This window comes from Chanos chanos, chromosome 12 (assembly GCF_902362185.1).
Source record: "Chanos chanos chromosome 12, fChaCha1.1, whole genome shotgun sequence".
In the NCBI taxonomy this organism is placed as follows: domain Eukaryota; kingdom Metazoa; phylum Chordata; class Actinopteri; order Gonorynchiformes; family Chanidae; genus Chanos; species Chanos chanos.
In genome coordinates, this window is record NC_044506.1 from 790,001 (window position 1) to 801,563 (window position 11,563).

Below are 11,563 nucleotides of genomic sequence, written 5' to 3' on the forward strand. Positions count from 1 at the left end.
TGTTTCACATACATCTGACAAACATAACACACACTATCCCAGTACTGTTTCACATGCATCTGACAGACAAACATAACACACACTATCCCAGTACTGCTTCACATGCATCTGACAGACAAACATAACACACACTATCCCAGTACTGCTTCACATGCATCTGACAAACATAACACACACTATCCCAGTACTGTTTCACATGCATCTGACAGACAAACATAACACACACTATCCCAGTACTGCTTCACATGCATCTGACAAACATAACACACACTATCCCAGTACTGCTTCACATGCATCTGACAAACATAACACACACTATCCCAGTACTGTTTCACATGCATCTGACAGACAAACATAACACACACTATCCCAGTACTGCTTCACATGCATCTGACAAACATAACACACACTATCCCAGTACTGTTTCACATGCATCTGACAAACATAACACACACTATCCCAGTACTGTTTCACATGCATCTGACAAACATAACACACACTATCCCAGTACTGCTTCACATGCATCTGACAAACATAACACACACTATCCCAGTACTGTTTCACATGCATCTGACAGACAAACATAACACACACTATCCCAGTACTGTTTCACATGCATCTGACAAACATAACACACACTATCCCAGTACTGCTTCACATGCATCTGACAGACAAACATAACACACACTATCCCAGTACTGCTTCACATGCATCTGACAGACAAACATAACACACACTATCCCAGTACTGTTTCACATGCATCTGACAAACATAACACACACTATCCCAGTACTGTTTCACATACATCTGACAGACAAACATAACACACACTATCCCAGTACTGTTTCACATGCATCTGACAAACATAACACACACTATCCCAGTACTGTTTCACATGCATCTGACAGACAAACATAACACACACTATCCCAGTACTGTTTCACATGCATCTGACAAACATAACACACACTATCCCAGTACTGCTTCACATGCATCTGACAGACAAACATAACACACACTATCCCAGTACTGTTTCACATGCATCTGACAAACATAACACACACTATCCCAGTACTGTTTCACATACATCTGACAAACATAACACACACTATCCCAGCACTGCTTCACATGCGTCTGACAGACAAACATGGCAGATCACTCAGGGGACGGGCGGCAGCTGGTGAGAGGACTGTGGAGGTGAGAGTGATTTTCTGAGTTTCCTGCGTCGGACAGAATACGGCCTGAAGTTTGAGATGCTCTCTGTTCAGCCAACTTCCTCTCTCAACGCCCCGCTGCACTGTGTTTAGTCTTCAACCTTCTCCTGTCTGACTGACCACATTCCAGCTCAAACAAAACCTAAAGCATAACTTTTTACTCAAATAAAACTTACAGCTAAACAAAGCCTGAGCCATAACTTTTTACTCAATAAAAGTGACAGCTAAACAAAACCTTAACTAAACCTTTTACTTAAAAAAAAAAGACAAAAACATAGAACTCAAACACTGCCTCTGTCACTGTGCAGAATAACACTGTGAACTCACATATAGCACAATTTTCATTTCATGGCTGATGAAGAGTGAGGCCTGGAATATTTGGGGGCGGGGAGGGGGGGGGGTGTGACCACAGCAGCATTTTGTACTCAGAACCTGTTTTTTTCTGTGAACTGAAACAAAATACCAAAGAACTTCCGAGGAGAAGGCGTGCATGTGTGCACGGCCACACACACACTCACACACACACTCACTCACACACTCACTCACACACACACTCACACACACACTCACTCACACACACACTCACACACACACTCACACACACACTCACACACACACTCACACACACACTCACACACACTCACACACACTCACACACACTCACACAGTTTGAATAGTGTAATACTCTCAGTGAGGTCCTGTGCATTGGTAGGTAACTCTTTCGCTAAAACAGAACAGAAGACAAACAAACAAACAGAAAACATGCTTATCTTCAGCCATCGTGAATATGACAGCGTTCCAAAGTTCTGTGGGTCCTGGAATGTTCTGTGTTTATGAGTTTACGTACAAGTGAGTGAGAATGAATGAGTGTATATATGTGTGTGTGCGTGTGTGTATGTGTGTATATGCGTGTGCGTGTGTGTGTGTGTGTAAGTCTGCCCTTAGTGAAAGTACTGAGTCAAGTCAGAACATGACAGACACAGTGAGTGAGCGTGCCACTGAAAGGTGGAAATTCACTGAGAAAAAGACTCGGGGTAAAGACTCGGGGTAAAGACTCGGGGTAAAGACTCGGGGTAGAGACTCGGGGTAAAGACTCGGGGTAAAGACTCGGGGTAAAGATTCGGGGTAAAGACTCGGGGTAAAGACTCGGGGTAAAGACTCGGGGTAGAGACTCGGGGTAAAGATTCGGGGTAAAGACTCGGGGTAGAGACTCGGGGTAAAGACTCGGGGTAGAGACTCGGGGTAAAGACTCGGGGTAAAGACTCGGGGTAGAGACTCGGGGTAGAGATTCGGGGTAAAGACTCGGGGTAGAGATTCGGGGTAAAGACTCGGGGTAGAGATTCGGGGTAGAGACTCGGGGTAGAGACTCGGGGTAAAGACTCGGGGTAGAGACTCGGGGTAAAGACTCGGGGTAAAGACTCGGGGTAAAGACTCGGGGTAGAGACTCGGGGTAAAGACTCGGGGTAAAGACTCGGGGTAGAGACTCGGGGTAAAGACTCGGGGTAGAGACTCGGGGTAAAGACTCGGGGTAAAGACTCGGGGTAGAGACTCGGGGTAGAGACTCGGGGTAAAGACTCGGGGTAGAGACTCGGGGTAAAGACTCGGGGTAAAGACTCGGGGTAAAGACTCGGGGTAAAGACTGAAAATGAGGGAAATAAAGAAACAAACACCAGAACTGTTCAGCTTTTCGTTCCCACAGAATCCTGGAATAGGGCTCTACTGTACCCTGCCCTAGTACACACTACACTGAGATGAAGTCTGAGACTTTACAGCACAAACTTAGCACACAGAAACACATTATCACACACACATGCATACACACGTTCGCACACACACACATTCATACACACCAGCACACACACCAAATCTTACCAGTACTCTGCTCTCCAGTTTATCCCCTCTGACCTCCAGTTTGACCTTTCTTTTCAGGGTCAACTTGAGCCTCCTACCCACAGCATCCTTCACACTCTCTGCACACAGAGAAGAGAGAGACAGCTATTGAGAGATGGAAAGGTACTGGAGAGAGACTGAGAGAGAGACAGACTCAGTAACAGGGCAGATGTCATTCGTCACACAGGCCTCCACCGAGACAACACCGATATAATATACTAGTGAAATTACAGTGACATAACACACTAGTAGGGGTGGAATGGTACATGTATTCGTCCCGAGACGTCGCGGTACGGACATTATGGTTGGGTGCATGCAGTCACACAGAGAATCCGCGTATACGCGTTAGCACGTGGGCAAAGACTGAGGAACGTAACGCGGAACCAAATTTCACCAGCGCGAGTCTCTCATTTCACTCTCTCACAGTTGGTTTGTTCTCCTCTCTCTAAGATTTGGGATCTGATTGCGGTGCAAATATATGATTACATCACTTTTCAAGGATCTTATGTCCTTGTTTACCGGTACATTGTAGTAAGAAGTAAACTGCATTTCTTAATGAATAATAGATCGCAATGCTGGGTGTCAACAGCTGACGATTGGCTACACGCTGCTGTAAGCGGCCATGTGCAGTGGTGATGTCACAAACACACGGGATTCAGAGCGGGCTGTAGAAAGGGCTGTTTTCTTCACATAGATCGAACAGCTGTAGGAGGAGAATGCATGTTTTCACACTTTGACAATGTTTCCATAGCACATTCATCTCAGTGAATTCAAAAAGGCACGGAAAATTGTGATTTCCATTCTATGGCACATTTCATGCACTACAGGCTGTACCAGCGACCTCAGGGGGAACAAACTGTAACTTGCACCACTGTCTGTTCCAAATAAATGAAAGCAACCTAGGCCTTGTGCATTTGGGGGTTTTGTTGCTAATTCCCCAATGTACCAAACTTGTACTGAACTGTGATGTCTAGATCCACTCTCCCAATACGACCGATTTATATTTAGAGAAAATGAATTACTAAAAAAAAAAAAAAACAGGGGGTGGGCGTAAAAGAAAAGGAAAGGGAGGTTTTAAAAATATAGACAAATTAAACGCACAGTCATACAAAGGAAAACAGATGGGACAGGGTTAATTAGGACAGAAGTTTTGACACTCTCCCACTACGACCCACTCCCCCCCAATAAGACCCACTCCCCCAGTATGGAGTGTGTAGGTGTTGTAGAGTATGAGGTGTGTAGGTGTTATAGAGTATGAGGTGTGTAGGTGTTATAGAGTATAGAGTGTGTAGGTGTTATAGAGTATAGAGTGTGTAGGTGTTGTAGAGTATAGAGTGTGTAGGTGTTGTAGAGTATAGAGTGTGTAGGTGTTGTAGAGTATGGAGTGTGTAGGTGCTGTAGAGTATGGGGTGTGTAGGTGTTGTAGAGTATGGAGTGTGTAGATGCTGTAGAGTATGGGGTGTGTAGGTGTTGTAGAGTATGGGGTGTGTAGGTGTTGTAGTGTATGGGGTGTGTAGGTGTTGTAGAGTATAGAGTGTGTAGGTGTTGTAGAGTATGGGGTGTGTAGGTGTTGTAGAGTATGGGGTGTGTAGGTGTTGTAGAGTATGAGGTGTGTAGGTGTTATAGAGTATAGAGTGTGTAGGTGTTGTAGAGTATGGAGTGCGTATTTGTTGTAGAGTATGGAGTGTGTAGGTGTTGTAGAGTATGGAGTGTGTAGGTCTTGTGGTGTATGGAGTGTGTAGGTCTTGTGGTGTATGGAGTGTGTAGGTGTTGTAGAGTATAGAGTGTGTAGGTGTTGTAGAGTATAGAGTGTGTATTTGTTGTAGAGTATAGAGTGTGTAGGTGTTGTAGAGTATAGAGTGTGTATTTGTTGTAGAGTATGGAGTGTGTAGGTGTTGTAGACTATGAGGTGTGAAGGTGTTGTGGTGTATGGAGTGTGTAGGTGTTGTGGTGTATGGAGTGTGTAGGTGTTGTAGAGTATGAGGTGTGTAGGTGTTGTAGAGTATGAGGTGTGTAGGTGTTGTAGAGTATGGGGTGTGTAGGTGTTGTAGAGTATGGGGTGTGTAGGTGTTGTAGAGTATAGAGTGTGTATTTGTTGTTGAGTATGGGGTGTGTAGGTGTTGTAGAGTATGAGGTGTGTAGGTGTTGTAGAGTATGGGGTGTGTAGGTGTTGTAGTGTATGGGGTGTGTAGGTGTTGTAGAGTATGGGGTGTGTAGGTGTTGTAGAGTATGGGGTGTGTAGGTGTTGTAGAGTATGGGGTGTGTAGGTGTTGTAGAGTATGGAGTGTGTAGGTGTTGTAGAGTATAGACTGTGTAGGTGTTGTAGAGTATAGAGTGTGTAGGTGTTGTAGAGTATGAGGTGTGTAGGTGTTGTAGAGTATAGAGTGTGTAGGTGTTGTAGAGTATGGGGTGTGTAGGTGTTGTAGAGTATGAGGTGTGTAGGTGTTGTAGAGTATGGAGTGTGTAGGTGTTGTAGAGTATGGAGTGTGTAGGTGTTGTAGAGTATGGGGTGATGTGTGGTGGTCTGAGTTTTTTGGCTGGAGCACAGATCACTCTCAGACAACGACTTTTTGATCTTTACTGAGATGATGCTGCTGTAGTAAATGAGTGTGAATTGCACCAAAGTGATTTATAAGATAGAACACACACACACACACACACAGAGACACACAGAGACACACAGAGACACACACACAGACAGACGTACACACTCCCCCAGCAAACCTCACTGCCGTTTTCATGTACCAGCTCGCTATAGCTGTCTGTTTGTAGGGAAATGATGGGATGATGGATCAGAACTCACTCTGCTTTCTGAAAAAACAGAACTGCTTCAGAGACACAGTCCTCAGCCTCATTCTGGGCCTCCTTTTCTCTCTCTTTCTTTGACTACACACATCTGCCAAACAGGAACTAGACAGATTACATCACTCTGGGTTTCAGGGCCAATCCGAGGCATGCAGTCTGCAGGTCTGTGAGTGGGAAACAGGGGGAGAGAGAGGAGAGACAGATGGTTTTCCAAACACTCATCGGCCCTGGTTCTGGACTAAAAGGGAGTTCCTATAAAGAGTGTTGATTAACAGAGGAATGTAGTCTAGGACTAGACTTGCCCTGGAAACCTCCTGTTTGGCTCTTATCTGCTATGTGAGATGTGTTAGGATGGACTGCTTGTGCTGGCCTGCCCGAACCCCCCCCCTCCCCGAAACACACACACACACACACACACACGCACACACTAGCAGACAGACAGACACACAGAGCGACATATCCTGTCTTTAAAACCCTCACATATTCGGAAGTCATCTATGAACATATGTTTTCATTAAAATAACGAGAGCTGTGCTGCACAGGAAAAAAAAACCCAACCAAACAAAAACCAATTCAACCTGCGAAGAGCCCTTCCCTCAAACCTCCTGATGGGTAAGCGATTATTCCCCCTGCCTCCCTCTCCCGTTTAGGGGACGTGTTTCGACTAGTAGCATAAAATGCGACTTTCCTCACGGTAGGAAGGTGTGCAAATTGTGCAATGACTTTATCTTTCACTCAATTTAATGTTTCAAATAAGCTACAGCAAGACAACATTGAATAATTGTGTTTGATAATATTTCCGTTTTCAGTAAAATAAAGTAATAATTTCGAGAAAGGGAGACCTTACTCGTCGTTTCTGTTTACTTATAAAAGAAGAATAAAGATCAAGCAATTTAGAAAGTACAGATATAAGAGACGGTCATCTACAGTGACGTACAAAAATGAATTTGTGAAATCAACTTTACCTGCCGATACAGGTATACAGGACGCCATAGTACAACCACCCCCCTCGGGCCGGTTACCCATAACTGTCTTACCGAGTAACTCTCTAGAAATCTCCGATTCGCCGCTCATTGCTCCCTTATTACAGCCTCCTAGTTATGTCCAAATATCACCAGGAATGAGGAATACTCAGATGCGGTTGCCGAAACTGTCTGGCAGTTTTAGGAGTACTCCAGGATCTCTTTATCAGGTGTCTTCCTATCCAAGAAAACAAACTCCATTCCTTTAAGTATATCCGATCTGCGTCCCAAAGTTAACGCACGTCTTTAACGTTTCAGCGGAACTGGCATAGCAGTGCGGACTCGTGCGTTTATTCTGTTGCAGTGTTTTTGCAATAGAAGTGCTTTTGCAACAGCAGCGATGGGAAAGGGTAAAGTTTAAGTTATTTGGAATGCGCCGCCGGAAGAGCCACACACCCTGAGTCAACAGTGGAATTGATTTCTTGAGTGGTACAGCCTGCGCCCCTCCCTCGGAATCCGGCCCTGGCCAAGAGCGCGTTTGGCTTAAGAAAGAGGAGACGCCTGGTGGTAGAGTAGTCCAGCTGTTTTTCTACACAGACCACTCCTCAACACTGGACTGACTTAAACAAAGACAGCAGCACAGTATGCATTAATGGATTTCTATGATTTAACGGAATTAACTGATATATTTCAATCAAACAAGGGAGACAGTCTTTCTTATAACGGTTTTTGTATTCATAATTTGTGTGCTTCAGTTTAAACATTTCTTTTTGCGTTTTACTTTACGGTGTTGAAACTAATTCACTTTGAAATAGCAGTTCACACAGCCCAACTATTTTTATTAGACTTTTTGTTTCACGGTCAGATGGCAGCAAAGGCGAATTTAAAGATACATGTCGTAATATAGTTCCTGGGTTCAAGTTCGAAGTGTACATTTATATTAGTGGTTCCACGGTGAGGCTTCAGGAAGTCTTCTACTGCCCTCTTGTGGCTATTGACAGATTAGTATTCATGTTCAGTTCAGCTCTTAGACCTCTGCTCGCAATCAAGTGAGGCACTGACTGTCCCGGCATGAGCACGGTCTCTCCTGCGCCCTCTTCAGCAGGTCGAGTTTGCACAAACTCATAACCACCAGTATGAAATATGTAATAGTAGGTTTATGGCTTTTACAGACGAAACAACATAATCACTTAAAAGTCAGTAATAAACACCTCCAAGCAAAGTAACTGCTCAAACCCTCTGCTGTCTGGCTGGGGGAGCCTGGGTGTCGTTTTCCCATGAGGTTATCTGGCATATTACAGCTGGACAGACCCAGGGCTACATGTGTGTATTCTGTCCCTTTTTTTTCCATCATTGTGTCTTTTTAGCTCTCCCCCAGAGACCCCCCCCCAAGTTCAGAAAAGTACTAGTTATTTTTAAGAAGGTCTTCAGCATTTTCACCTTGTCATCAGAGACTTTGAAGTTGCACTGAAGACTCAAGTCCCTGTGCGTCACCAAAGCCTTAAAGATTTTACACTGTCTAGCTGTATGCTGGCCTCCTCTATCCACCACTCTGTGATGTTTACATTAGTGTTGAGAATCCTGGTCAGTGGCGGTTTTAGCTTGTGCGACGCCCTGGGCGAACCCCCTCCTCACCCTCATCCTCAGGCTCAGACAACATCTGTGAAGGCATCTGTGAAGACATCTGTGAAGACATCTGTGTGGCTGAGAAGGTGGGTGGCTCCTCACCCTGGCCAGTGCCAGAGGGTTTCTCCAAAATATTTCAGAAGTGCCCCTGAGTTTGCATTGAAATACCGTATATGAGTCTGACACCCTAAATACATTTGTTGCACAATTAAATAAACATATCATTATTCACAATGTATTAAACTTTCAGAATAGGAACCAAATGAACCATACAACCTCCTTGGCTAATTCTTGGCATAGGACACCCCAAAAGACTCAATATATCACAAAAGATACAGTATATCAGCATAATACAGATGTCTTTTAAGTTAGCCTACAGCGTTGTAAATTCCCCTTAATCAGGACCCAGTGAACACAATCACAAAAACCTTTATGATGTCACCTCAATGACAGTTAACCAACTCAATAATGTGCTAGTTAGGTTGTTATCGTTTTGCTGTAGGCTATACACATTATCATACTGACACTGTGTGAAATCATATTATGGGAGAGACTGCCATAGATTCCCCCACTCCCCCTACCTTGGGCTTCCAGTGGGGAGACCTGAACCTAACCCCACCCCTCCCCATCTCGTAGTTCTGAGTGTGAGACCTTCCCAGACAGTAGTCTGCCTAGCTCACAAAGTAGAATCCTGGCGCACACCCCAACAGGGTTAACTGACCCAAGCAGTCACATGATATCACTGACGTGACGTGCAAAAGAGACACAGAACATCGATTGCGCAAATGTCACCATTCCGAATTTTTTTGTGCGGGGGCCCTGTGCAGCCCCTGGCAAGATCCTGCCCTGGGCGGCTGCCCATGTCACAAAGTCCACCACTACTAAACACACACATAGAAGAAGAACAAAGTTAAGGTGATGGCATAGAGAGAACTGTCTACTCGGGTTCACGTACTGGCAATGAGGATCAAAGACTCCAACAGCTGAGTAAGTTACACCCATGTGATTGCATGTGTTAGGGCTGTGTGATTGTGTGTGTTAAGCAGTTATGGCTGTCTGATTGTGTGTGTTAACCTTATGTATTCACTGCAGTGTGTTTGACCTGTGCACGCAGTGTTGTGTGTTTGACCTGTGTGTGCAGTTATGTGTGTTTGGCCTGTGTTTGCAGTTATGTTTGTTTGGCCTGTGTGTGCAGTTATGTGTGTTTGGCCTGTGTGTGCAGTTATGTGTGTTTGACCTGTGTGTGCAGTTATGTGTGTTTGGCCTGTGTGTGCAGTTATGTGTGTTTGGCCTGTGCATGCAGTTATGTGTGCTTGGCCTGTGTGTGCAGTGTGGTATGTTTGACCTATGTGTGCAGTTATGTGTGTTTGACCTGTGTGTGCAGTTATGTGTGTTTGACCTGTGTGTGCAGTTATGTGTGTTTGACCTGTGCGTGCAGTGATGTGTGTTTGGCCTGTGTGTGCAGTTATGTGTGTTTGACCTGTGTGTGCAGTTATATGTGTTTGGCCTGTGTGTGCAGTTATGTGTGTTTGGCCTGTGTGTGCAGTTATGTGTGTTTGACCTATGTGTGCAGTTATGTGTGTTTGACCTGTGCATGCAGTTATGTGTGTTTGACCTGTGTGTGCAGTTATGTGTGTTTGACCTGTGCGTGCAGTGATGTGTGTTTGGCCTGTGTGTGCAGTTATGTGTGTTTGACCTGTGTGTGCAGTTATATGTGTTTGGCCTGTGTGTGCAGTTATGTGTGTTTGGCCTGTGTGTGCAGTTATGTGTGTTTGACCTGTGCGTGCAGTGATGTGTGTTTGGCCTGTGTGTGCAGTTATGTGTGTTTGACCTGTGTGTGCAGTTATATGTGTTTGGCCTGTGTGTGCAGTTATGTGTGTTTGGCCTGTGTGTGCAGTTATGTGTGTTTGGCCTGTGTGTGCAGTTATGTGTGTTTGACCTGTGTGTGCAGTTATGTGTGTTTGGCCTGTGTGTGCAGTTATGTGTGTTTGGCCTGTGTGTGCAGTGTGGTGTGTTTGACCTGTGTGTGCAGTTATGTGTGTTTGGCTTGTGTGTGCAGTTATATGTGTGTTTGACCTATGTGTGCAGTTATGTGTGTTTGACCTGTGCATGCAGTTATGTGTGTTTGACCTGTGTGTGCAGTTATGTGTGTTTGACCTGTGCATGCAGTTATGTGTGTTTGACCTGTGTGTGCAGTTATGTGTGTTTGACCTGTGCATGCAGTTATGTGTGTTTGGCCTGTCCGTGCAGTTATGTGTGTTTGACCTGTGCGTGCAGTTATGTGTGTTTGACTTGTGCATGCAGTTATGTGTGTTTGGCCTTTGTGTGCAGTTATGTGTGTTTGACCTGTGTGTGCAGTGTGGTGTGTTTGACCTGTGTGTGCAGTTATGTGTGTTTGACCTGTGTGTGCAGTTATGTGTGTTTGACCTGTGCGTGCAGTGTGGTGTGTTTGGCTTGTGTGTGCAGTTATGTGTGTTTGACCTGTGTGTGCAGTTATGTGTTTTTGGCCTGTGTGTGCAGTTATGTGTGTTTGGCCTGTGTGTGCAGTGTGGTGTGTTTGGCCTGTGTGTGCAGTGTGGTATGTTTGACCTGTGCATGCAGTTATGTGTGTTTGACCTGTGCATGCAGTGTGGTGTGTTTGGCTTGTGTGTGCAGTTATGTGTGTTTGACCTGTGTGTGCAGTTATGTGTTTTTGGCCTGTGTGTGCAGTTATGTGTGTTTGGCCTGTGTGTGCAGTGTGGTGTGTTTGGCCTGTGTGTGCAGTGTGGTGTGTTTGGCCTGTGTGTGCAGTTATGTGTGTTTGGCCTGTGTGTGCAGTGTGGTGTGTTTGACCTGTGTGTGCAGTTATGTGTGTTTGGCTTGTGTGTGCAGTTATGTGTGTTTGACCTGTGCATGCAGTTATGTGTGTTTGGCCTGTCCGTGCAGTTATGTGTGTTTGACCTGTGCGTGCAGTTATGTGTGTTTGACTTGTGCATGCAGTTATGTGTGTTTGGCCTTTGTGTGCAGTGTGGTGTGTTTGGCCTGTGTGTGCAGTTATGTGTGTTTGACCTGTGTGTGCAGTGCTGT

The 11,563-nt window shown here is 45.1% G+C and overlaps 1 protein-coding gene across 2 annotated transcripts in view; it reads right to left on the reverse strand.

The window, feature by feature from the left end:
* The window catches only part of carmil1 (capping protein regulator and myosin 1 linker 1), a 50,405-nt gene extending 43,237 nt beyond the window's left edge, over positions 1–7,168 (reverse strand). The window contains exons 1-2 of one of the 2 annotated variants that reach the window (XM_030788807.1): positions 6,947–7,168; positions 3,087–3,184 (exon numbers count right to left, since the gene is read on the reverse strand). In XM_030788807.1, coding sequence (XP_030644667.1) covers positions 3,087–3,184; positions 6,947–6,983 — 135 coding nt within the window. In that variant the 5' untranslated portion in view covers positions 6,984–7,168. Of the gene's footprint in view, positions 1–3,086; positions 3,185–5,907; positions 5,988–6,946 lie in introns of those variants that run through there. The other variant, XM_030788806.1, reaches the window with a different exon arrangement.
* Between the last annotated feature and the right edge of the window lie 4,395 nt (positions 7,169–11,563).